The 25,802-nt window shown below is 42.7% G+C and overlaps 4 protein-coding genes across 4 annotated transcripts in view; 2 read left to right on the top strand and 2 right to left on the bottom strand.

The window, feature by feature from the left end:
• ACAT1 (acetyl-CoA acetyltransferase 1) overlaps positions 1–25,802 on the bottom strand; it is a 976,528-nt gene that overhangs the window by 169,331 nt on the left and 781,395 nt on the right. The gene's annotated exons all lie outside the window — the stretch shown is intronic.
• Positions 1–25,802, top strand: part of CWF19L2 (CWF19 like cell cycle control factor 2) — an 808,601-nt gene that overhangs the window by 168,463 nt on the left and 614,336 nt on the right. The window lies entirely within an intron of this gene.
• Positions 1–25,802, top strand: part of POGLUT3 (protein O-glucosyltransferase 3) — a 603,612-nt gene that overhangs the window by 497,952 nt on the left and 79,858 nt on the right. The window lies entirely within an intron of this gene.
• The window catches only part of RAB39A (RAB39A, member RAS oncogene family), a 39,775-nt gene continuing 31,990 nt past the window's right edge, over positions 18,018–25,802 (bottom strand). Inside the window, exon 2 of the mRNA XM_050758729.1 lies at positions 18,018–24,314. Within this exon, the coding sequence (XP_050614686.1) occupies positions 23,888–24,314 (427 nt within the window). The 3' untranslated portion in view covers positions 18,018–23,887. The remainder of the gene's footprint in view (positions 24,315–25,802) is intronic.

Raw genomic sequence — 25,802 nt, 5'->3', positions numbered from 1 at the left:
TTACCATTATGTTCCAGTTGCCTATAGTATTCAGTAGTGATATGCTGTACAGGTTTGTAGCTTTGGAGCAATAGGCTCTACCACACAGCCTGGGTGTGTAGTAGGCTATACCATCTAGGTTTGTTAAGTACACTCTATGATGTTCACATGATGACAAAATTGCCTAATGACACATTTCCTGGAACATATCCCATTGTTAAGCAACATATGACTGTGCTCCGTAATTGGCACATACTGGATCATTAGCCTGTTTCTCCTCCCACCCTCCACTCTCTGAAAGGCCCCAGTGTGTGTTGTTCCCCTTTTCATGGTCGTGTAAAAACTAGCATAGTGGGGAAGGCGAAGTAGTAGGTTCCAGAAGCGCACGTGTTCCCTGGCCAAGATAATAAACACGTACTGGAGGAGATGGTGAAAATTAGGACTATTGTTAGACATTTTAAGAGTCAGAGTTGGTAATCCTCATATAGCTTCATTTAATTTACCAGTCCTCCCCCTGCAAACACTAAACGGATATTGTAGAATGGCAGTAGACTCTCAAACTCAACCAACTGTGGCACCAATAGCATCAACTGTAGCACTGTCCCAGATGAGGTATCTTTGCTAGAGTAGATTAACATGGTCCTAGGTACCTGGCTTATGGCTTTTGATTTGGTGACTACAATCTTTCCTATCCCTATAAGAAAATAGGATCAGAAACAGTTTGCATTCATGTGGAATAGACCACAGCAAAAATGTACAGTTTTGCCCTACGGCTATGTTAACTCTCCTGTCCTCTGTCATCCTACAGTCCAAAGAGATCTGGACTATGTCAACATCCTGTTCAACATCATTTTGATGAACGGCATCATGCTATCAGGTGGAATGAGCAAGATGTGGCTATAATGCTGGAAGCTCTTATGATGCTGGAAGCTACATTCACTTCAGAGATGTGAAATAAACCCTGTAAAGACTCAGGAACTTGATGCAAGAGTGAAAAGTGATCAGGGGCATGCTGGGATATTTCACCTGAAGTAAATAATAAATTGCTCCTGGGCACAGTGGCCCATACCTATAATCCCAGCACTTTGGGAGGTCAAGGTGGGTGGATCACTTGAGGTCAGGAGTTCGAGGCCAGCCTGGCGAACATGGTGAAACCCGGTCTCTACTAAAAATACAAAAATTAGCCGGGTGTGATTGTGGGCACCTGTAACCCCAGCTACTGGGAGGCTGAGACAGGAGAATCCCTTGAACCCCGGAGGTGGAGGTTGCAGCGAGCTGAGATTGCACCACTGCACTCCAGCCTGGGTGACAAAGCAAAACTCTGTCAAAAAAAAAAAAAAAAGAACACATTGCTGCATCTTACATCTCCTGTCTTGAAGAAGAAAGAAGGAAGAACAAATCTTAGGCCTCTTCAGATTCTGAAGGCAAGTTAGTCCAATCAGGCAATGCTGCTTTACCCATGTACCAGGTTTCTAGAAAAGGAAAGGGCTCTGAAGCAGGTCTGTGTTGTTGTGCAAGTGGCCTTGCTGCTTGAACCAAACAACCAGCAGATCCTATAGCATTAAACATGTCAGCGGTAGGGAAAGACACCCAATGGAGTTTATGGCAAGACCGAATGGGAGAATCACAAGCAGCCCTGGGTTTCTGGATCATAGTCATTCTATCCATAGTAGAGAATTATATGCCTTAAGAAAAGCTATTAGCATGATACTGGGCACTGAGAGAGGTGAAAAGCCTGACCATGAAGCACCAAACGACCATAGGGCTACACCTGCCTTTCATCAGTTGGTTTCCATCAGAGCCACCAAGCACAGCAACTCTATTTCAGGAGATAGAAGTGGTACATCCAGGATCAAGCACAAGCTAGACTGTAGGCACAAGCAAGCTGTATAGGCAAGAGGCTTCGAACCCTGTGTCATTCAACACTTTTTTTTTTTTTTAACTTTTAAGTTCAGGGTTACACGTGCAGGTTTGTTACTTAGGTGTCATGAGGGTTTGTCATACAGATTATTTCATCACCCAAGTATTAAGGTCACAATTATGCCCAACATAATACAACTATCCTTCGTACAACTGTAAATGCAACAATTCCCAACTCAAATACTAGTTACATAAAGTTAACAATACTTAAAAGCTGATATGAAGTCAATAAATTTTGTCACATGATAAAGGAAAAGGAAATAAAATAAAGATTTTTAAAAATATATACATGCACAAACATGTTTTTAGCAAAAGAAGGAGGAAATGGCTGGGCATGATGGCTCAAGCCTGTAATCGCAGCACTTTGGGAGGCAAGGTGTGCATATCACCTGAGGTCAGGAGTTCGAGACCAGCCTGACCAACATGGTGAAACCCCATCTCTACTAAAAATACAAAATTAGCCTGGCATGATGGCACATATCTGTAACCCCAGCTACTTGGGAGGCTGAGGCAGGAGAATCTCTTGAACCCAGGAGGCGGAGGTTGCAGTGAGCTGAGATTGCACCATTGCACTCCAGCCTGGGCAACAGAGCAAGATTCCATCTCAAAAAAAAGGAGGAAATACTTATGACAATTTCAGTCCCCATTTCCACAGTTGGTCACATGGTCACAGCTGGTATTGATGACTACCTTCTTATACTACTCATTCTGTAATCCCTTTGCCTTCAGCAAGCACCTCAGCAGGTTGTGTTTTTTTCCCTGGTGGAGTGACCCAAACCTTCATTCCTGAGGGGTCTAGGCCATTTGCAGTCCTCCCTGGATTGGGCTGTTGTAGTTTCTCATTGACCTTAATTACAGGGCATGGTAATACTAAGAGATGCCCTAATGGATTTCCCATATTCCATGCATACTCTTCCTCACCACTATTGCGGAGTAGTAGACTGATTTCATCTTGATGAAAAATGTTCACCGGTCAATCACCCCAACCAACACTGTAACTCCCTTCTTAACCTGTGGACTTAAAGGTAGAAGCCCAAAGTGTCCAGGTGGCAATCTTAACTTCCAATTTAATGGAATCATTGTTGTGTCTCCTAGTTCCTCCCTCTGGAACTAAGACCTCTAGGCCAGCAGAACGTAATGTTGCAGGAACAGGAAGCAAAAATTTTGCTAGTGAATCACTAGGGGTGATGGTGAGTGGTGCCACTTCCACTTCCACCCTTTGATTCCTGGACCCGTGAATCCTGGCTATAATAGAAACAGTACCATATATTGGATGCTGATTCAGAGCACATGTGGCCTTCTAGAGAACTTTGCCCCAGCCCTGCAAAGTATTGTCACCTGGTTGGCATTGTAGTTGTGACTTCAAAAGGCTATTCCACCATTCTGTTAATCCAGCTGCTTCAGGACGATAGGGAACATGGTAAGACCAGCGAATTCCATGAGCATGAGCCCATTGCTGCACTTCTTTAGCCATAAAGTGAGTGCCCTGGTCAGAGGCAATGCTGTGTGATATACCATGATGGTGGATAAGGCATTCCATGAGTCCATGGATGGTAGTCTTGGCAGAAGCATTGCGTGCAGGATAGGCAAACCTATATCTGGAGTGTCTATTCCAGTGAGGACAGACCTCTGCCCTTTCCATGATGCAAGAGGTCCAATATAATCATCATGCCACCAGGTAGCTGGCTGATCATCCCAAGGAATGGTGCCATATCGAGGGCTCAGTGTTGGTCTCTGCTGGGGGCAAATTGGGCACTCAGCAGTGGCCATAGCCAGGTCAGCCTTAGTGAGTGGAAGTCCATGTTGCTGAGCCCATGCGTAACCTCCATCTCTGCCACCATGGCCGCTTTTTCATGGGCCCAATGGGCGATGACAGGGGTGGCTGGGGAAAGATACTGAGTGGTGTCCACAGAATGGGTCATCCTATCCACTGGATTATTAAAATACCTCCTCTGCTGAGGTCACCTGTTGGTGAGCACTCACATGGGATACAAATATCTTCATGGTTTTGACCTCTCAGAGAGGTCCATTCACATACCCCTTCCCCAAGTTTCTTTGCCACCAATTTTCCAGTCATGCTTCTTCCGAGTCCCTGACCATCCAGCCAAACCGTTGGCTACAGCCCATGTATCAGTATGTAATCACACACCGGGCCATTTCTCCTTCCATGCAAAGTGTGCAACCAGGTGCACTGCTCAAAGTTCCGCCCACTGGGAAGATTTCCCTTCACTGCTGTCCTTCAGGGATGTCCTAGAAAGGGGCTGTAGTGCTACAGCTGTCCACTCCCGGGTGGTGCCTGCATATCATGCAGAGCCATCTGTGAACCAGGCCCTAGTCTTCTCTTCCTCTATCAACTGATCATAGGGAAGTCCCCATGAAGCCATCGGTGCAGGCTGGGGGAGAGAAGGGAGGGTGGCAGGAGTGAAGACCCATGGGCATTTGAGCCACTTCTGCATGTAACTTACTTGTGCCTTCAGGACCTGCTCGAACCGGATCACGTATGTACCACTTCCATTTGATGATGGAATGCTGCTGTGCACAACGTACTTTATAGTTAGATGGGTCAGAAAGCAACCAATTAATGAGAGGCAGTTCAGGTCGCATGGTGACTTGATGACCCATAGTCAAATATTCAGTTTCCACCAAAGCCCAGCAATAGGCCAAAAGGAGAGTAGTTATCTGCAGAAGATAGCAGAGCTTTGCTATAAAATCCTAGAGGCCTCCACTGTGATTCACCTATGGGTGCCTGCCAAAGGCTCCAAACAGCATCCCTATCTGCCACTGATGCCTCAAGCACCATTGGATCTGCTGGGTCATATGATCCAAGTGGCAGAGCAGCTTGCACAGCAGCCTGGACCTGTTGCAGAGCCTTCTCCTGACCCCACTCAAAACTGGAAGCCTTTCAGGTTACTCGATAAATGGGCTGGAGTAACACACCCAAATGAGGAATGTGTTGCCTACAAAATACAAATAGGCCCACTAAGCATTGTGCCTCTTTCTTAGTTGTAGGAGGGGCCAAATGCTGCAACTTATCCTTCCCCTTAGAAGGAATATCTCGATAGGCTCCATACCACTGGACCCCTAGAAATTTTACTGAGGTAGAAAGTCCCTGAATTTTAGTCAGATTTATTTCCCATCCTCTGGCACGCAAATGTCTCACCAATAGGTCCAGTGGGCTTGCTACTTCTTATTCATTGGATCCAAGCAGCATAATATCATCAATGTAATGGACCAGTGTAATATCTTGTGGAAGTGAAAAGTGATCAAGGTCTCTCCAAATAAGATTATGACACAATGCTGGAGAGTTGATATATCCCTGAGGTGGGACAGTAAAGGCATATTGCTGACCTTGCCAGCTGAAAGCAAATTGTTTCTGGTGAGCCTTATAGACAGGAATGGAGAAAAAGGGATTTGCCAAGTCAATGGCTGCATACCAGATATCAGGAATTAATTTTCTCAAGTAATGAAACCACATCTGGTACAGCAGCTGCAATTGGAGTCACCACTTGGTTAAGCTTATGATAATCCTGTGTCATTCTCCAAGATCCATCTGTCTTCTTCAAGGCCAAATGGGAGAGCTGAATGGGGACGTGGTGGGAATCACCACCCCTGCGTCTTTCAAGTTCTTGATGGTGGCGCTAATCTCCGCAGTCCCTCCAGGGATGCCATATTGTTTTTGATTTGCTATTTTTCTTGGTAGAGGCAACTCTAATGGTTTCCATTTGGCCTTTCCCACTGTAGTAGTCCTCACCCTACCAGTCAGGGAGCCAATGTGGGGGTTCTCCCAGCTGCTAAGTGTGTCTATGCCAATTATGCATTCTGGCACTGGGAAAATGACAATAGGATGAGTCTGGGGACTCACTGGGCCCGCTGTAAGTTGGACCTGAGCTAAAATTCTATTAATTACCTGACCTCCATAAGCCCCTACTTTAACACAATGACATTTTGGGTCCCCTGGAATCAACGTCAGCTCAGAGCCAGTGTCCGGTAGTCCCTGAAATGTCTGATCATTTCCCTTTCCCCAGTGCAGTTACCCTGGTAAAAGGCTGGAGATCTCCTTGGGGAAGGATTGGAGAAAGATTCACTGCATAAATTGTTGATAATGTAGTGGGGTCCTTCCTCAAGGGGACCCGGCCTCCCTTTCATTCGAGGGATTCTGGGCCTGTAAACTGGCTCAAGTCTGGGAATTGATTGAGAGGCCATGATTCTCTGTTTTTATAATTCAACCTAGTCTTTTGTCTATTCGACCTAGAAGTTTTCTGCTTGTGTAAATTAAATAGCAATGTAGTAGGCTTCCTATCAATTTCACTTCTAGAAACACCACGATTAATTAGCCAATGCCAGAGCTCTACATGAGTCAGACTATTCTGATTGCCACTTTGCCTCTGCTGTCCATTATGGCAGACATGCCAATCTTGCCTTTGGTGGTTGAGTGGTGCCACTTGGTCCCTGCCCCCTTGGGATCCAATTATGCCCATTGTATTTAAATTTTGTGGTTGAGTAACTGCAATTCTCACCATTAGATCTGACATATAGGGAAGAGCAATTGCGGAGCTTTTCAAAGATGCCGGTGCTGCCCTCCCAAGTCTATTTCCCAAGTCTATTTCACAAGTCATTGGTCAAGGGTATATCTTCTGGACCCTCCCAGCTGCGATGAGCAGGTTTAAAGTGACTAATCCATTCCACCATCCCAATCTCCCTAAGCCTTTGGATCCCTTTCTCTACATTAAACCAAGGGAGGTCAGGCATTTCCGGCTCACTCACAGTGGGCCATCTGTTAATCCATATTTCAGCTAATCAAGCAAATAAATTATTAGAACTCTTTCCAACTCTCCAAGCTGCAACCTTAAAAGCAGAGTCCCTACTTAGTGGGCCCGAATCAATAAATTCAGCCTGATCCAACTCTATGTTCCTTCCACCATAATTCCATACCCTTAATATCCATTCCATGCCTGTTCTCCACTTTTCTGTTTACATAAGTTAGAGAACTCAAAAATTCTTTTCGAATGTAGCACGCCTCCTCATGGGTCACACTGTCAACCTCACCTTGAGGGGCTTGCCAGGACTTTAGTCTAGTTATAGGTCTAGAAACAAACAGGGGTGTTGGGGGTGACTCCTGAGGAGAATCAACATTATTTTGCCTGGCAACTGCCTCAGGGGAGGCCATCACTCTTGCTTGGGCAGCACAGGGTTTATCTCCTTAGACAAGGGTGGAAAGGCTGATGGCAGTATGGGTTGGGGAGGGGATGTTGCCACTACTGGAGATGGAGAAGCTGTTCCTTCTGGCAAAAAAGTTTCATCAGCGTTTACAAACTCAGTGTCCCCAGTTTCACCATGGTCCCCCCATACATCCCCATTCCAAGTTTCAAGGTTCCATTATTTTCCAATCAATGCTCTCACTTTAACAGTAGATACCTGGTGAGACTGTGCATGTATCTTTCATTGCAGGTCAGCCACTTGCGTGATAAGAGCTTGTGTCTGTTTTTCCACAATTGCAGTTCTTTCTTTACAGGAGATAAGACTCACACTCAGGGCAATCTTAGTAGATTAGAGGCTTAGTATCTGCTTCAGAAACTGGGAGACAGGATCCCTAAGTTCGTCATTTTCTTTCATCACTTTGTCCACTGAACTTAGGAGCAACCAATTAGCTTCATTATGTTCCTTGGTTCTCCACATATGGTCAAAGATATTAAGTCCTTGACTCTCACGAGCAGTGAATCAGGAGTGTCAAATGCATTTATTTTGCATAACTCTCTAAACAGTTCACGCCAAGGGCTATCAGTGTTCTTCATGCTATTAGAAGTAGAGTCCGTAGCATTTCTGGATCTAATCATATTAAGCAGCTAACTCCAGAAACCCCCCCAAAACAACAAAAGAACTTCATCTTTAATATTCTGTTCCTCTAAAACCACGTATGGTACCAAAATCTGTATTAGTCAGGGTTCTCTAGAGGGACAGAACTAATAGTATATACAGATATAGCCTAATATATATATATACAGAGGAGAGTTTATTAAGTATTAACTTACATGATTACAAGGTCCCACAATAGGCTGTCTGCAAGCTGAGGAGCAGGGAGAGCCAGTCCAAGTCCTAAAAGTGAAGAACTTGCAGTTGAATGTTCGAGGGCAGGAAGCATCCAGCACTGGAGAAAGATGTAGGCTGGGAGGCTAGGGCGATCTCTCCTTTTCACACTTATCTGCCTGCTTTATATTTGCTGGCAGCTGATTAGATCGTGCTCACGCAGATCATCAGATCTGCCTTCCCCAGCCCACTGACTCAAATGTTAATCTCTTTTGGCAATGCCCTCATGGACACACCCAGGATCAATACTTTGTATCCTTCAATCCGATCAAGTTGACACTCAGTATTAAACATCACAGTTGCCCAGTCTGGTCTCAAACTCCTGAACTCAAGCAATCCCCCTACCTTGGCCTCCCAAAGTGCTAGGATTGCAAGCAGGAGTCACTGAGCCTAGCCAAATTGAGCCCAGTTCTATACCGAAGTCCCTTTCCCCCTATTGTAATAGTTACTGAGTAAAATCTGTTTTTATCACTTTAACTAATGACCGGATCTGTTTTTTCTTTGATACCTCGGTCACTCAGTTTATTTGGAAAGATAAATGGCTTGAAGTAGAATAGACAGACTCCTGGGCAGTGGGAAAGGCATGTCTCTCTGATCAGGGCATGAGAGGATGATGACTGAGGGCAAAGAAGTCAAGGATAGAGGCAGAGAGTGAATATACAGAAGCAGGTACTGAGTATGAAGGTCTTCGTTTCACATGTTAACACTGATGAGAGCATCTGCCTCAGAAGAGGCACTAAACAACCAAGAAGACAAAATTACTCTCCCAGTTGGCATCAACCAGCCTCTGTCATTGCCCATTCAGTTCTGGAATAAAGGGCATGTGAGCAAAGTAGCCATGATGGCAGGGAGGAAGGCTGTACATAGACCCAACAGTATGGGCCCTCACTTATCCAGGTTGAATGTCTGCCATTGTATGTCCAATCTGCCTGCAGCAGAGACCAACACGGGGTCATTGACAAAGTACCATCCCTCAAAGTAACTAACTGGCAACTTGGTGGCAAGTAGACTACATTGAAAGGTCAACTGTTAATTCTGGCAGGAATAGACACATATACTAGGTATGATTCTGCCTTTCTTGCTTGCATTGACTCAGCAAAGCATGCAGTATGTCATCACACCAGACCAGGGACCCACTTTGCATTAAAGGATGTGCAGGGGTGGGCCATGACCATGAATGAGATCCATGGTTATATCGTATACTGCATCACCCAGAAGCTGCTGACCTGATGGAGCATTAGAATGGCCTGTTGAAGGCAGAGCTGATGTGCCTGCTCAGTGAAGATACTTTGCAAGGATGGGCACTATCCTCCATGATGCAGAGTTTACCTTGAATAGGAGACCTATGTATAGCACTGTGTCCCCAACAGGAAGAATACATGGATCCAGGAACTAAGGGGTGAAAGCAGAAGTGGACTCACCATCACTCACAGTGAGCTACTTGAGACTTCACAATTGTGTTTCTCTATCTCTGCAATCCTGGACTCTGCAGGTTAAGAGGTCTCGATCTCCAAAGGGGAACATTTTTTCCAGAGGCCACAGTAAGAGTCCTGTCAATTATAAGCTATGCCTGCACTGGGCACTTTGTATTGTATGGCAAGGGATCAGCTGAGAAGAAAGGGAGTCTTCATTCTGGTAAGGGTAATTGAATTTTATCAGGAGAGGGTAAGGATACTGTTATGCAACGGGGTAGGGAAAAATACGTGCATCACTTGGGTGCCTTGTGGGACTCCTTTGTCCAGTTTGATTGTAAATGGAGACGTGCAGTAACCTCAGGCTGAGAAGGGCATATTCTATTAGTTTCCCATTGCTGATGTAAAAATTTGCCACAAGCTCAGTGGCTTAAAACAACACAAATTTGTTATCTTGCAGGTCTCGAAGTCAGAAGTCCAAAAACGGGTCTTATGGGCTAAAATCAAGATGTCAGGAGGTGGAAGGATTGCTTGAAGTTACAGTGAGCCATGATTGTGCCACTGCACTCCAGCCTGGGTGAGAGAGCTAGATCCAGTCTCTCTCTCTCTCCCTCTCTCTCTTTTTTTTCTTTTTTAAGACAGGGTCTCACTCTGTCATCCAGGCTGGAGGGCAGTGGTGTGATGATAGCTCACCACAACCACCTTGACCTCCCAGGCTCAAGCGATCCTCTCACCTTAGCCTCCTGAGTAGCTGAGACTACAGATACATGCTACCATGCCCAGCTAATTTTTTATATTTTTTTGTAGAGATGGGGTTTCACCATGTTGCCCAAGCTGGTCTTGAACTCCTGGGCTCAAGTAACCTGTCTGACTGGGCCTTCCAAAATGCTGGGATTACAGGTGTAAGCAACTGCATGTGGCCTAAGACCCTGTTTCATTACAAAAATAAAAATAAAAAAGTCAGCAGGTTGCATTATTCTGGAAGCTCTAAAGGAGAATTGGTTCCTTGCATTTTCCAGCTCCTAGAGGGCACCTGCATCCCTTGGCACATAGCCCTGTTCCAACAATGGCATCACTCCTCTTCTTCCATCATCATAGCTTCTCTGACTCTGACTCTCCTGCCTCCCTCTTTCCCTTGTAATTCCCTTGGACCTACCTGGATATTCCAGAATAATCTTCCTGTCTTGCAATCCTTAACTCAATCACATATTTGCCTGGGGACCCTGCAAAGTCTCTCTCTCTCAATTTTTTTTTTTTTTTTTTTTTTTTTGAGATGGAGTCTTGCTCTGTAACCCAGGCTGGAGTGCAGTGGTGTGATCTAGGCTCACTGCAGCCTCTGCCTCCCAGGTTCAAGTTCTCCTACCTCAGCCTACCAAGTAGCTGGGACTACAGGCATGAGCCACCACACCTGGCTAATTTTTTGTATTTTTAGTAGAGATGGGGTTTCACCACGCTGCCCAGGCTGGTCTTGAACTCCTGAGCTCAAGCAACCTACCCTGGGCCTTCCAAAGTGCTAGGATTATAGGCCTGAGCCACCGCACCTGGCTACAAAGTCTTTGTGCCGTGTAAGCTAACACAGTCACTGGTCCTGGGATTAAGGCGCTTGCGGCATCAGGAATGAGGGTCTGTATCACATGACCAGGCAAATCCTTGTAACCAGCAGAGATGCTAGATGAGGGTGAGGGGAATCCAGAATGGGTTGTAGAGGAGAAGATGATGAGTGTCAGTTGTGGCCTCGAGACTAGTTGCCGAGGAAGCTCCTTGTATTTTGTTCCACTAACCTTCCTCTTCTTCTAAAGTGTCCCTGTAAGGAGAGGTCCACTGGAATCCTGGAGGGTTGCTCCCAAACATAAATGAAGTAGATTGCAACAGCTTTGAGAGTTGTCATTTGACGGCTTCTGGCACCAAATTTAACTTCCTTTGCCTTGCTTTGTGCTTGAACTCAACAGCATGGGCCCCAACTTGCCGTGTGACCTAGCTATTGCCCCCACTGAATGTCCAATAGAAGAGACCAACATGGGGCCCCTGACTTGTTATTACTCCCCAGGGGGAACAGGCAGAAAAGAGTTAACATAGCAGGCCTGATTGTTATACTTTGAAAGGTCTGCTTACAAGCTCGGCCCTTGGCTGGCATCTAGGAACTTGGATTTCAAGAGGGTTCTCACCATTCCCAGAACGGATAAAAATGGTATCTCATGCCTAAACGGTCCATATAAACCATATAGTTTATGCTGAATTCCCACTTTCCTTCAGGGGGTCTGGAATTTTGGCATATTCCAGGAAGAAGCTGCCTGTGTGACCAGCCCTCAGTAAAAACCCTGGGCACTGAGTCTCTTAACAAACCTCTCTGGCAGACACCATTTCACACATATTGTCACAACAGCTGAGGGGGAGATTGAGTACATCCTGTGTGACTCTACCCAGAGAGGATCCTTGGAAGCAGGTGCCTTTTCCTCAGACTTCATCCCATGCACCTTTTCCCTTGGGTGATTTGCTTTGTATCCTTGGTGGTAACAAGTCACAACTGTGAGTGCAACTATATGCTGCAACCTGTGAATCCTCCTGGTGAATCACTGAACCTCGGCATGGTCTTAGGAATCCTCCATACAGGAATCAACCAGCCGTCCTTTGCAGATTAATTACACTGGACCTTTTCCATCATGGGGTGGGGGGGGATAGAAATCTGTTCTTACTGGAATAGATACAGATTCTGGATGTGGTTTGACCTTTGCTGTCCACAATCATTTTGGCAGCAGTACCATCCTTGAACTTGCAGAATGCCTTATCGAGGTAATGCCATCATCCACAACATTGTGTCTGATCAAGGAACTCATTTCGTGGTAAAGGAACTGCAGCAGTGGGGTCATGCCTATGGAATTATTTGGTCTTACCACATATCTCATCGCCCAGAAGTAGCTGACCTAATTGAAAGGTAAAATGGCTTACTGAAGACTCAGTTATACAGCCATTTAGGAGATAAAAGTCTGAAAGGATGGGGTTCTGTCTCTTAGGATGCTGTACTGTATAGTCTTTGAATCAGAGGCCATTATATGCTAAAGTCTCCCCATGGGTCTGGGGATCATGGAATAGAAGTGTAAGTGGCTCCTTTCACTACACAATTATTATTTTTTTTAGTGTCATTTTGAACTCATAGATTTATAAGTACTTAATGTTCTTTTACTCCACTATTATTCATTTTGATCTTCATATTGTCTCAGCTTTGGCCTCTTCAGGTTTGCTTCTAAGTGCTTTGGCAAGTTCTTAATATTCTTTTGTAGTTTCCTTATTTTCTGGTGTGACAAGATGCCCAGACTCATTTTATACATTTCCTGCCTCAGACTAGGAATCAGCCATTTCACCAAAAAACTTTGGTTCTTTTTAGTGGGAAATAGTATTTAGGGACCATTGTCTGGTTGCTGGTGGGCATGGGGGTGCTTATAGCAACTGGGATGGTCCTCATCAAACCATATTTTAAAGTTTTAGTAAATGACAGTGTGGTATTAACTCAACATTGAACCAATAATCAGTGGCTCTGAATAGTCTGGAAACAGATTCAGTATAGATACAGATAGAGCTAAAATATAGATATGTAAATATAGATAGAGTATATATAAAAACCGCAATCCAAATGTTTGGAGAGAGGAATAAATGACATTGGAATAACAAATTACTTACTCAGAAAAAAATCCCAGCTGGGCACGGTGGCTCACGCCTGTAATCCCAGCACTTTGGGAGGCGGAGGCAGGTGGGTCACCTGAGGTCAGGCATTCGAGACCACCCTGGTCAACATGGTGAAACCCCATCTCCACTAAAAATACAAAAATTAGCTGGATGTGGTGGTGTATGCATGTAGTCCTAGCTACTCAGGAGGCTGAGGCAGGAGAATTGCTTGAACCTGGGAGGCGGAGGTTGCAGCGAGTCAAGATTATGCCACTGTACTCCAGCCTAGGCAACAGAGACTCCAGCTGAAAAACAAAAACAAACAAACAAACAAACAAACAAACAAACAAACAAACACCCCTCTATATTATACCACATATAAATAAGTTCTGGGCCAATCACAGTAGCTCACCCCTGTAATCCCAGCACTTTGGGAGGCCAAGGCGGGTGGGTCGTTTCAGCCCAAGTGTTTAAGACCAGCCTGGCCAACATGGCAAAACCCTGTCTCTTCAAAAAATTAAGGAAAATTATCTGGGCATGGTGGCATGCGCCTATAGTCCCAGCTACTCAGTAGGCCAAGGTGGGAGAATTGCTTGAGCCCAGGTTGGCTGTGGTGAGCCAAGATCGCGCCACTGCACTCCAGCCTCGATGACAGAGCAAGACCCTGTCTCAAAAATAAATATATAAAAAATTAAAAACTAAAAAAAGTTCGCTATATAAAAGTATAAATATAAAAAACAAGATATAGGACAGTATTTTGTAATTTGGGGCTGGGGAAGAAGGTCCTAATGAAGACACAAGTCCTTGAAGACACAAGGAAAAAAATAGACTTGAGATGCCTGAAAATTAAAACTTCACAACAAAAGATAGCATAAACCAGTCCTAACAGACTGGAAGAGAATACTTTCAACACACAAAACAAAGTATTTCTGTCCTTAGTATAGAGAGTATTCCTAAAAAATCAATAAGAAAAATTCTAACAATCCAATAGAAAATTGGAAAAGGATGCAATTAGGCAATTCATCAAAGGAATACAAACAATCAATAAATTTTATGAAAGCTAATGTACTCAGAAGAACAGAAAAATGTAAATTAAATGGGAATTTTTTTTGCCCATCATTTGTCAATATATCAGGTTTTGCCATTATTAAGTATTAATGAGGATCTGAGGGAAACAAATGTTCTTATAATTTTTTTTTAAGACAGTTTCTCATCGTGGCCCAGGCTGGAGTGCAGTGGTGCAATATCGGCTCACTACAGCCTCAACCTCCCAGACTCCAATGATCCTCCCACCTCAGCCTTCCAAGCATCTGGGACCACAGGTGTGTGCCACTGTGCCCTGCTAATTTTTTTTTTTTTCAGAGACGGGGTCTCACTATGTTGCCAGAACTCCTGGGCTCAAGCAATTCCCCCCCTTGGCGTCCCAAAGTGCTGGGATTATAAGCGTGAGCAACCACGCCTGGCTCTGGAAACAATCTTTTTTTTTTTTTTTTTTTTTTTTTTTTTGAGACAGAGTCTTGCTCTGTGGCCCAGGCTGGAGTGCAGTGGCCGGATCTCAGCTCACTGCAAGCTCCGCCTCCCGGGTTCACGCCATTCTCCTGCCTCAGTCTCCCGAGTAACTGGGACTACAGGCACCCGCCACCTCGCCCGGCTAATTTTTTGTATTTTTTGGTAGAGACGGGGTTTCACCGTGTAAGCCAGGATAGTCTCGATCTCCTGACCTCGTGATCCGCCCGTCTCGGCCTCCCAAAGTGCTGGGATTACAGGCTTGAGCCACCGCGCCCGGCCCGGAAACAATCTTAATGTCTATTATTGGAAGTAAATAAATGGTTTTCCGGGCCAGGCGTGGTGGTTCATGTCTATTCACAGCACTTTGGGAGGCTGAAGTGGGGGGATTGCTTGAACCCATGAGTTCCAGACCAGCCTGGGCGACATAGATAGGGAGACCCCATCTCTACAAAAAAATTATTAGCTGGCCCTAGTCTAATGAGGATTTCTCTCTATCTTTCTATGTTTCTGTATTTTCCAAATGTTGTACAATGAACTAGTATCTATTACATAATGGGAAAATTTTTATTAAAATGATGTTACTACTTTGACTTATTTATTTATTTATTTATTTATTTATTTATTTGTTTGTTTGTTTTTGAAATGGAGTCTTGCTCTGTCGCCCAGGCTGGAGTGCAATGGTGTGATCTCGGCTCACTACAACTTCTGCCTCCAGGGTTCAAGTGATTCTCTTGCCTCAGCCTCCCAAGTAGTTGGGATTACAGGCATGCGCCACCATGCCCAGCTAATTTTGTGTTTTTAGTAGAGACAAGGTTTCGCAATGTTGGCCAGGCTGGTCTCAAACTCCTGACCTCAGATGACCCACCCTCCTCGGCCTCCCAAAGTGTTGGGATTACAGGCATGAGCCACCATGCCCAGTCAGGTGCTACTACTTTGAAAACATTAAGCTAATTGAAAGAAGCTGGTCACAAAAGGCCACACACTATATGACTCTATCTGATGTAGGAGCCGCAAGCCCCCAAATTGGGGCTTAGTCCAGGCAGTTTCTTGGCTTCACTCAGGAAAAGAATTCAAGGGCGAGTGAAGGCATTAGACAGTAACTTATATTGAAGCAGTGGTGGACTGCAGCAGCAAAAGTACTGCTTTTTGCAGAGCAGGGCTACCTCATAGGCAAATGTGCCCAGAGAAGCAGCTCAGAGGCAGGTCTGCAGTCATATTTATACTCACTTTTAATTACATGCAAATTAAGGGGCAGATTATACAGAAATTTCTAGGAAAAGGGAGGTAACTTCCCAGTTGTTGCAATGGAAAGGGACAGTAACTTCCAGTGTTGCCACGGCAATGGTAAACTGACATGGCACACTGGTGGGTTTGTCTTATGGAAAGCTGCTTCTACCCAGTCCCTGTTTGAACTAGTCCTCAATTTGGTCCAGTGTTCGAGCCCCACATCCAAGTTGAGTCCCACCTCCTACCTGACATCTATGTGAAATATCCAGTATAGGCAAGTATATAGATTAATGGTTGTTTGGGACTCTGGCGCTGGGTAGGGTACAGTGGGGGGATGAAGACTGTTAGGGTAATAGCTAAAGGTACAGGGATTTCTTTTTGAGGTCATAAAAATGTTTTAAAATAGATTATGTTGATGGTTGCACAACTGAATATACTAAAAACCACTGTGATATGGTTTGGATGTTTCATCCCCTCCAAATTTCATGTTGAAATGTAATCTAAATGTTGGAGGTTGGGCTTGGTGGGTTCCAGCCTCCCAAGGAGCTGGGACCAGAGGTGTGTGCCACTATGCCCAGCTAATTTATTTAAAAACATTTTGTAGAGATGGGATCTCAGTATGCTGCCCAGGCTTGTCTTGAACTCCTGGCTTCAAGTGATCCTTTTGCCTCAACCTCCCAAAGTGCTGGGATTACAGGCATGAGCCACTGTGCTCAGCCTGGCATTTCTTTAAAGCAATGCAAAAGTGGACACACACACACACTGAATTGTACATTTTAAATGATTTAATTGTATGGCATGTAAATTGTCTGTCAAAGCTGTTACCAAAAAAAAAAAAAAAATCTTTTAGAAAATGATGCTGGTGATAATCATTTTACACAAACTAAAAGCCTAATCCTCTGACCCACAGTCCTTACCACACTGGGCGCATGCACTAACTCTTTCTGCTGGTGAATTTGCAGTGCTGCTGTTGGGACACTCCTTCAAGCCCTTGTCCATCTGGCCAGATGCTATTGTTGATGACCAGCAATCCCCAGGAGCTCTATGTCCTTTAGGGCACTACTGAAGCATTCTCCAAGAATTAGGCCATTTCAGGGAGTCATGACCACTTAAAATGAACTAACCAGAGAGCCATTATCAACAGTTTCTAGCCAACAATAGGGATTAAGATTGGCTTCTTGACAACTTAGTGATTATAATAAGAACGATACTAAAAATAAAACAGGGCTGGGAGGAGCGGCTCACGCCTGTAATCCCAGCACTTTGGGAGGCCAAGGCGGGCGGATCACTTTAGGTCAGGAGTTCAAGATCACCCTGGTCAACATGGTGAAACACTGTCTCTACTAAAAATACAAAAAATTAGCTGGATGTGGTGGCGGGCACCTGTAATCCCAGCTACTCAGAAGGCTGAGGCAGGAGAATCACTTGAACCCGGGAGGCAGAGGTTGCAGTGAGCCGAGATCATGCCACTGCACTCCAGCCTGGGCAACAAGTGCAAAACTCTGTCTCAAAAATAGTAATTATAATAATATAATTATGTGCCAAGCACTGTTATAAACATTTTACATAGTTAACTGCTTATGTAGAAGGTATAAATATTTTCTGTGTGATTTAACAGCTCAATTCAAAATTTCATAAGCTCCCACTACGTGCAAGGCTGAAGCATGACAAATATGAGCCAAGTAGAGAAAAGTTACACATTTTGAAACATGTGTTAAAGCATAGTACAAGGCATAGTACATAGTACACGACCCTTTTCTGCAATTCTGAAATCCAAAAAGCTCTGAAAAATCGAAGATTCTTTTTATAACCCATTTGGCAACAAAAATCTGACCTGGACTGATGACAGATTATTTACAGATCTTATCTCTTATGGCGTGAATATTCATATATTTGCTGTACAAATATTAATGTCTGATTATGGGGTTCTACCCTACATTCCATCATGGTATAATGTAATATGTAAAGCATTGTGGATCTCGAATTGATTATTTTTTGCCCTTCATTTGTGAATACATACACACAAAATTGTAGTTAAATAGTTGTTTCTATTTTAAAAGCACCACCAAAGATGGCTAGTTAAAGATAGATACCGTGAGGCAACCCACTCGGGTCCCCTTTCACGCTGTGGAAGCTTTGTTCTTTTGCTCTTCACAATAAACCTTGCTACCTCTCAAAAAAGAAAAAAAAAAGATGGATATGATGATAATTATATGACAATCATAGTTCTCATTCTCATTCTTTTATTCATTATTTAAAATCAAATAACATTAATAACATACTTCAAAAAGTTTACACTTATCCTACTTCCATTGTCTGTCATCCTGAAAAAAAAATGCTGAGAGATGATGATAATAAAACATGTTTATTCTTCCATGGAATGTATAAATTGAAACCAAATATGTGGAACCCACATTTAATAGGAGTAATTCAACACAATAACCATCAATTAGTAGTCACTGAATGTCACATAGATAAGACAATGTTTTAGGCACTATTTTTTAAAAAGACAAAAAAATTACCCAGAAATAATAACGAGGTACACTAATTTTTTTATACCTTAAAATTTTGTTTTCATTTATTTTCTACCATGATTATGTGCAGTAAGTGAACTAGATTGTGTAATGATTGAAATAGATTGTCACAGCTCATCACTCATGTGTCTACTTGCATCAGTCATTAGCAGTATAGAAACACCAGGTCATGCAGCAGTCCATTAAGGTTCAGGAGATTAGTCTGTTATTTTAAGATCAAGTGAAGATCAGTAGCTCAGGAAGATTTGGTGAAAACGTTCAGAGCTGAGAAAGATTCTGAAGCAGAGATGGCTATTTATCAGCTGTGAAATTTCCAAGAGTTAGCTTCTGGTTGGGATTGTATCCTACCATTTTAAAATACAAAGAATCTAAGATTAAAGCCTTTATAGGCTGGGCGCAGGGTGACTCATGCCTGTCATCCGAGCACCTTGGGAGACTGGGGTGGGAGGATGGCTTGAGGCCAGGAGTTTGAGGCTCCTATGACCTATCACTGTGCCACTGCACTCCAGCCTAGGAGAGGGAACAAGACCCTGTCTCTAAAAAACAAACAAACAAACAAACAGTAAAACCTTTATAGTCTTTCAGTTTTTTCTTTTTTCAGCTCCCCATGCTGAAAGAGGATCTTTCTGTTTTTTCTTAAAGAAAGATTACATGTTTCTTTTGCATTTCCAAGTGAAATCTTTTAGGTAGTTACCGAGAAGCAAATAAGTTAGTTTTTGAATGGGTCTTTAGTCTTGCGAGTTCTTCTGTGTGAGACCTAAGGAAATTATTCTTTCTTTCTTTCTTTTTTTTTTTTTTTGAGACAGTCTTGCTCTGTCACCCAGGCTGTAGCGCAGTGGCTTGATCTCGGCTCACTGCAAGCTCCGCCTCCCGGGTTCACGCCATTCTCCTGCCTCAGTCTCCCGAGTAGCTGGGACTACAGGTGCCTGCCACCACGCCCAGCTAAATTTTTTTCTTTTTCTTTTTTTTTCTGTATTTTTGGTAGAGACGGCATTTCACTGTGTTAGCCAGGATGGTCTCGATCTCCTGACCTCGTGATCCGCCCGCCTCGGCCTCCCAAAGTTCTGGGATTACAGGTGTGAGCCACCGCACCCGGCCAGGAAATTATTCAAATACAGTGCACTCTTTAAAGCTGCTTTGAAAGCTTTGTTCTTAACTGAACCAAGGGCAGTATAAAATCTGACAAAAATACTCTTAAAATGATTTTATTAATCCATAGATTCATTTTTTTTAATGACGTAAAGTTGGATAAAAAGACTTTGTTCTGATAAAGTTATCTTAACAATAATATAAAAGACTGTTTTGGTTGCTACACACAAAAAATACGGAATGCTTGAGGTTTTTGGAAATCTAGAATAAACTCTCAAGTTTCCAGGCTCAGGAAATCTTGTTTGCCACTATTATGCATATAAAGGCCACATTAAAAAACATTCTGATTAAACATTTTGGCTTATACTTACTATCATATCACTACATGAACTGGGAGTGTGAATGCAGCTCAAGATGAGCAGTTTCCATCAGGGACAAGTTTACGATAAGAATTGGACTGTTTTCATTTCTTTAAAAAAAAAATCACATTTACTGCCAGGCGCCGGTGGCTCACGTCTGTAATCCCAGCACTTTGGGAGGCTGAGGCAGGTGGATCACTTGAGGTCAGGAGTTGGAGACCAGCTTGGCCAACATGGTGAAACCCTGTCTCTACTCAAAATACAAAAATTAGGCCGGGCGCAGTGGCTCACACCTGTAATCCCAGCACTTTGGGAGGCTGAGGCAGGTGGATCACTTAAGGTCTGGAGTTCGCGACCAGCCTGAACATGGAGAAACCCCATCTCTACAAAAAAAAAAAAAAAAAAAAAAAAAAAAAAAAAAAAAATTAGTCTGGCATGGTGGCGCATGCCTGTAACCTGAGCTACTTGGTAGGCTGAGGCGGGAGAATTGCTTGAACCCGGTAGGCAAATGTTGCGGTGAGCCAAGATCGCACTATTGTACTCCAGCCTGAGCAACAAGAGTGAAACTCCGTCTCAAAAATAATAATAATAATAATAATCAGCTGGATGTGGTGGTGCACGCCTGTAATCCTAGCTGCTCAGGAGGCGGAGGCAGGAGAATTGTTTGAACCCAGGAGGCGGAGGTTGCAGTGAGCTGAGTTCACGCCACTGCATTCCAGCCTGGGAGACAGAACCAGACTCTGTCTCAAAAAATCAAAACCCACATTTACTTAAACTATTTAGTAATTAGCTACATCATTTACTGGTTTTAAATTTTAAATAAAGTAACTTTAATATAAAATAAAGGATATTTGATTTCTAAGAAACTTGGTAAAAGCATTTTGCCTGGAGCAAATATTTTTACTATTTTGGCATTGTTATCCATATTCTCTATAACGATGTGTAAGAAAATAGGTCAGCTATTATATATATATATAAATAAATGGATAAAGATAACTGGCTAAGGTTAGACAGATGTTTGGCAATCTTGTACAAGCACTCAGAGTTTTGCAGTGATCGTTGTTCACTTTACTATTGTTTTACCATAAATAGCTCCTCTATAATATGAAAATTATTTAACCCTATTTTAGTATTTTGTGGATTGAGTTAGAACACATTTCCCCTTTTCTTGACATCCTCTCCCTCCCTCTCCCTCCCTCCACTCAATACACACACACTAAGCACAGCGTGGTGAATAAGGTGCTAGGAGATGAGTTCTAGGCTTCCTTCTGTTCACGCCTTGAATTTTGGACCCTGCCTTCCTGTTTTTATTCTAGTTCTTTAGCTCTGTTTTAAATCTTGGAACACATGATATCCTTCAGCCCAAATATTAGTCCCTCCCGACATTAGAATTATAAAGGGCGTCCACTGAAATTTAAATCACATTTTATGTTTTAGCTATTTAACTTTAGAAGTAGGCACAGGTGACTGTACTTTCAGCTGCTGTTAGATTTTCAGTGTTTGGGTTTATGCCATTTTGGACCGATGGGAAATTGTCATATAAGATTGAAAACTGTAATAGTAAAATGGACTACTTCACATTTTGGGGGACAAGTATTTTCTCATTTGGTTAATTATGGTTTGAAGTCATGTGAAATTAACTTAAGGATATCAAGAAAATGCTGACAATATAAATAGTGATACCTTATATAGTTATAATTTATATTCTCTCCATAAGCACAATTAAAAATACATGAACTCAGAAAATGTACAAGTATTTGAAACTACAATTAAACATCTATTTCAAAGATGCACAAAAAGTACAAACGTGACTTTTGATTGGGTTAAGACTGCAGGAACGTCCCTCTCTATTATTTCCACTTCGCGGGAACAATAGCTCAAGGGTAAAAAAAAAACAGAGGAAGCTGGCGCGGGGGCTCATGCCTGTAATTCCAGCACTTTGTGAAGCCGAGGCGGAGGGATCGCTTGTGCCCTGGAGTACGAGACCTATACTCTGGGCAACACAGGGAGACCCTTCTCTACAAAAAATAAAAAATTAGCCAGGCGTGGTGGCGTGTACCTGTGGTCCCAGCTAGCAGGAGGCTAAAGTGGGAGGCTCGCTAGAGACTGGGAGGTCCAGGATGCAGTGAGCTGTGATCATGCCACTGCACTCCACCCTGGTCAACAGAACGAGATCCCTCCCTCTCCTCCCCCGCCCCCACAAAATAAGCTAGAGGATATGCATCAATCAAGAATTCCTACGGGTCCACGAAAACACACATCTTTTTCTACTCCCTCTGTATAGGAATGAAAGGAAAAATTAAGAGAAAACAAAATTCTCACCCGTTGCAAATATAATAGTATGCCCATGAGCAGCATATCATTCTCAAATCTGTAAAATGCTTACTCTATTTACAAAGCGTTTGTTGCATGATTCACTAGATTCTCAAAATAATTTTCCATGAAACACACTAATGGGTTATTAGCCTAATTTTACAAATAAGAAAAACGGTGCTTAGAGAGGTCAAGTGACTTACTCATGGTTAGATATTGGTAACCAAGTTTTCTGGTTTCTTATCAAATATTCTTTCTACTATGCCCCTTTGGTTTTCAAACAAATGAAGCAATTAAAGGTTAAGAGTAAAAACTTTATGACTCCAAAAAACTTCACTTGGTACTCTTTTGTGATTAAGAAGTGTACAGGACAGAATAGAAATGTACATTATAAAATATTTGACACTATGATCAAAATATCCCTTCCAGGAGAGTTTAATCAATAAGTTAAAAGTTAGGAAACTCAAAAGTCATTTTACTGTCTTAATTGATTATTCTATCTTCACTTGTACTGATGAGATTGTAAAATGCAATTTGAAGGCTAAATATATCAAACATCTAACCAATTTTCCTTGCACAGAAAAATCTTTTCTGCATTCTTTTCATATTGGAAATGAGGAAATTTGGAAATTTACTTGGACAAAAATGCTATTATTAAAAACATTCTATGTTTACCTATATTAATAATTTTGACAATAGTTCAAGGCAAATTGCATTTACTTTCTTTGAAAATGTCAATACATAAATAAATTTAGTTTTTCTTGTCTAAATATGAACAGTACACTGTAACAGCAAAACATTTGCTGCTGATAGGCCGGGCACAGCAGCACTTTGGAGGCTGAGGTGGGCGAATTGCTTGAGGCCAGGAGTTGGAGACCAGCCTGGGGAATATGGAAAAATCCCGTGTCTACTAAAAATACAAAAATTAGCCGGGCATGGTGGTGCACATCTGCAGTTCCAGCTACTCAGGAGGCTGAGGTAAGGTACTGACAATCACCTGAACCCAGGAAGCAGAGGTTGCAGGGAGCCAAGATTGCCCCACTGCACTCCAGCTTGGGTGACAAAACAAGATCCTGTCTCAAAAAAAAAAAAAAAAAAAAATCAACATTTCAAACATTTGGTGAGCGGTCCTCTGTTTTTAATTTTACAAATATTTGCTTAAAATAGTGTGCTTGGATCCTTTAGATATATTTGTAAAACATAATGCATTTTTAGAAGCAATAAATTAGAGAACAAAAATGAACATAAAACTTATTTTCTTGTGTTGAGGCAAAATTAAGGGAGGGCAAACATTTCCAGACAATGGGGAGAAAACCTGGTACCTTATACAAGGAACTGCTATTTACGTCCTAGTCGATACTTCTGAGATTGTTTATTCTGCAGGTGAACAGTGCATATTTAAATGCATTTTGCTATTCAATATTAATTAACTCAAGAGAATGTAATTCCTAATAAAATCTTTTCAATTGATTATATATTCACAAAAATCCATTTGAACTGTCAAGAAAAATGAGTAATATTGACATAGCTGGACACTAAGGTCAGCATATGCTAACGAAGTGAGAATGGAGGTACTTTCAAGAAAAAGGTTGTCTGCTTTGCTTGACAATTTAGCAAAATACCCAGTCTAGTAGTGTAACAAGTAAGCATAGCGCTCTGAATCAAATACCTTACAAAATAGTATTGGTGTGGGTTTGTAACCTTTTTAAATGCTTTTATTGCATCATTCTGCTGTTAATGTTGGTATTTATCCTGAAATGACAGCCAATCTGTTCCTGTGAGTTCTTTGGCACGTTTGAAGTCAGCAGAAGCACTCTTTCCTGGGCTTTACTGCTTCCTCAGAAGAATGCACAGTATTTGGAACAAAACCACTTTTAACCCCTTCCCAGCCATCCTGAATACAAATTTCTCCCTTTTTAATAAGTTCATATATGTCTCTTGTCAAGATTGTGAAGGATTCTTCAACATTTGTAGCATCCTTTGCTGAGGTTTCTATATACTTCATTCCACAGTCTGCTGACAGTTTTTCAGCTTCTTCCCTTGTAACTTGACGTTGTGAAGCTAAATCACATTTATGTCCCACTAGCAGAAATACAATCCGAAACGGCTGTACATACATTTTTGCTTCTTCTAGCCAATCTTTCACATGTTCAAAAGATCGCCGGTTGGTAATGTCAAATACTAAAAATCCACCAACTGAGTTGCGGTAATAAGATCGGGTTATTGATCTGAAAAATAAACAGAAAAAAGGTTGTATAAGGACAACTTGTTCTTTTTCTTCTCCTTCCAACAATCTAGCACCATAATAACATTTGAAGATATCTTAATATGATTTAACTAGAATTTATAAATAAAATATGAGGTATCTCAAGTGAACAAAAATATTCTACAAGACTAATATGCAAGTTTCATACACTGACAGAACACGAAAGTAGCAGTTATTTTTAGATAGACAAATAAGCACTTACATGCTATGTCATCTCGTACTGTCTGATTGTTTTTGCTTTTAAAAATCTGATAGATTATTACATAGCTGTGGTTAAAAATAAGCATATTGAAAGATTGAGTGAAGGGCACAGGTTGCACAACAAACCAGATCTTAAGAATCTCATTCGTCATAAAATTTAATGAACTCGTCTTTCTATCAGTTTAGGAAAAAGCAACAAGGGCTGTAGTATGGATAGAACGTCTGTGTCCCTCCCAAATTCTTATGTTGAAATGCTAACCTTAATGTGGTGGTATTAGGATTAGGAGGTGAGGCCTTTGGGATGTAATTTAGGTCATGAGGGTGGAACCCTCATGAATGGGATTCAGTGCCCTTAAAAAAAGATACCCCAGAGAAGGCCGGATGCGGTGGCTCACGCCTGTAATCCCAGCATTTTGGGAGGCCGAGGTGGGTGGATCATGAGGTCAGGAGATCGAGACCATCCTGACTAACACGTGAAACCCCGTCTCTACTAAAAATACACACACAAAAAAAATTAGCCGGGCGATGTGGCGGGCGCCTGTAGTCCCAGCTACTCGGGAGGCTGAGGCAGGAGAATGGCGTGAACCCGGGAGGCGGAGCTTGCAGTAAGCCGAGATCGTGCCACTGCACTCCAGCCTGGGCGACAGAGAGAGACTCCGTCTCAAAAAAAAAAAAAAAAAAAAAAAAAAAAAAAGGATACCCCAGAGATGGCTCTAGTCCTCTTTCTTTCTACCATGTGAGGATACAAGATGGCTGTCTGCAACCCAGAAGAGGGCCCTCACTGGAACCTGACCATGCTGGCACCGTAATCTCCCTGATCATCCACTTTCAGCCTCCAAAATTGTGAGAACTAAATTTCTGTTGCTTAAATCCCCATTCTGTGGTAATTTGTTATAACAGCCCAAACTCACTAAGACAGCAGACTTGTCACAGTATTAGTTACAGGTACAGTCTTGTGTTACACCTATTCAAGAAACAGGAGACTGTATGGACCTGGGATATGAATCCGAGGTGTGCTAGTGATTCTCTGTCTGCCTCTCCAGATCTGGTCTCCATCCTTCTCTATGCCTGAGGAAGCTGTCCTCCACAGAAAGCTTTCCCAAAGCCCCTTGCCCTCTGGCTTGCAGGGGGGTTCAGCCAATGGGAGGTGTCGGCTGGAGATGGAAGGAAAGAGAAGTCAGAGTATTTAACCTGCTCTTTGCTTCTGCTGGGCTGTGGTTTAGCAGTGGTGGTATTCCTCTGCTTCTAG

The sequence above is a fragment of the Macaca thibetana genome, chromosome 14 (assembly GCF_024542745.1).
Source record: "Macaca thibetana thibetana isolate TM-01 chromosome 14, ASM2454274v1, whole genome shotgun sequence".
Taxonomy (NCBI): Eukaryota; Metazoa; Chordata; class Mammalia; order Primates; family Cercopithecidae; genus Macaca; species Macaca thibetana.
The sequence above is the reverse complement of the archived record's forward strand: the minus strand, read 5'-3'. Positions and strand labels throughout refer to the sequence as shown.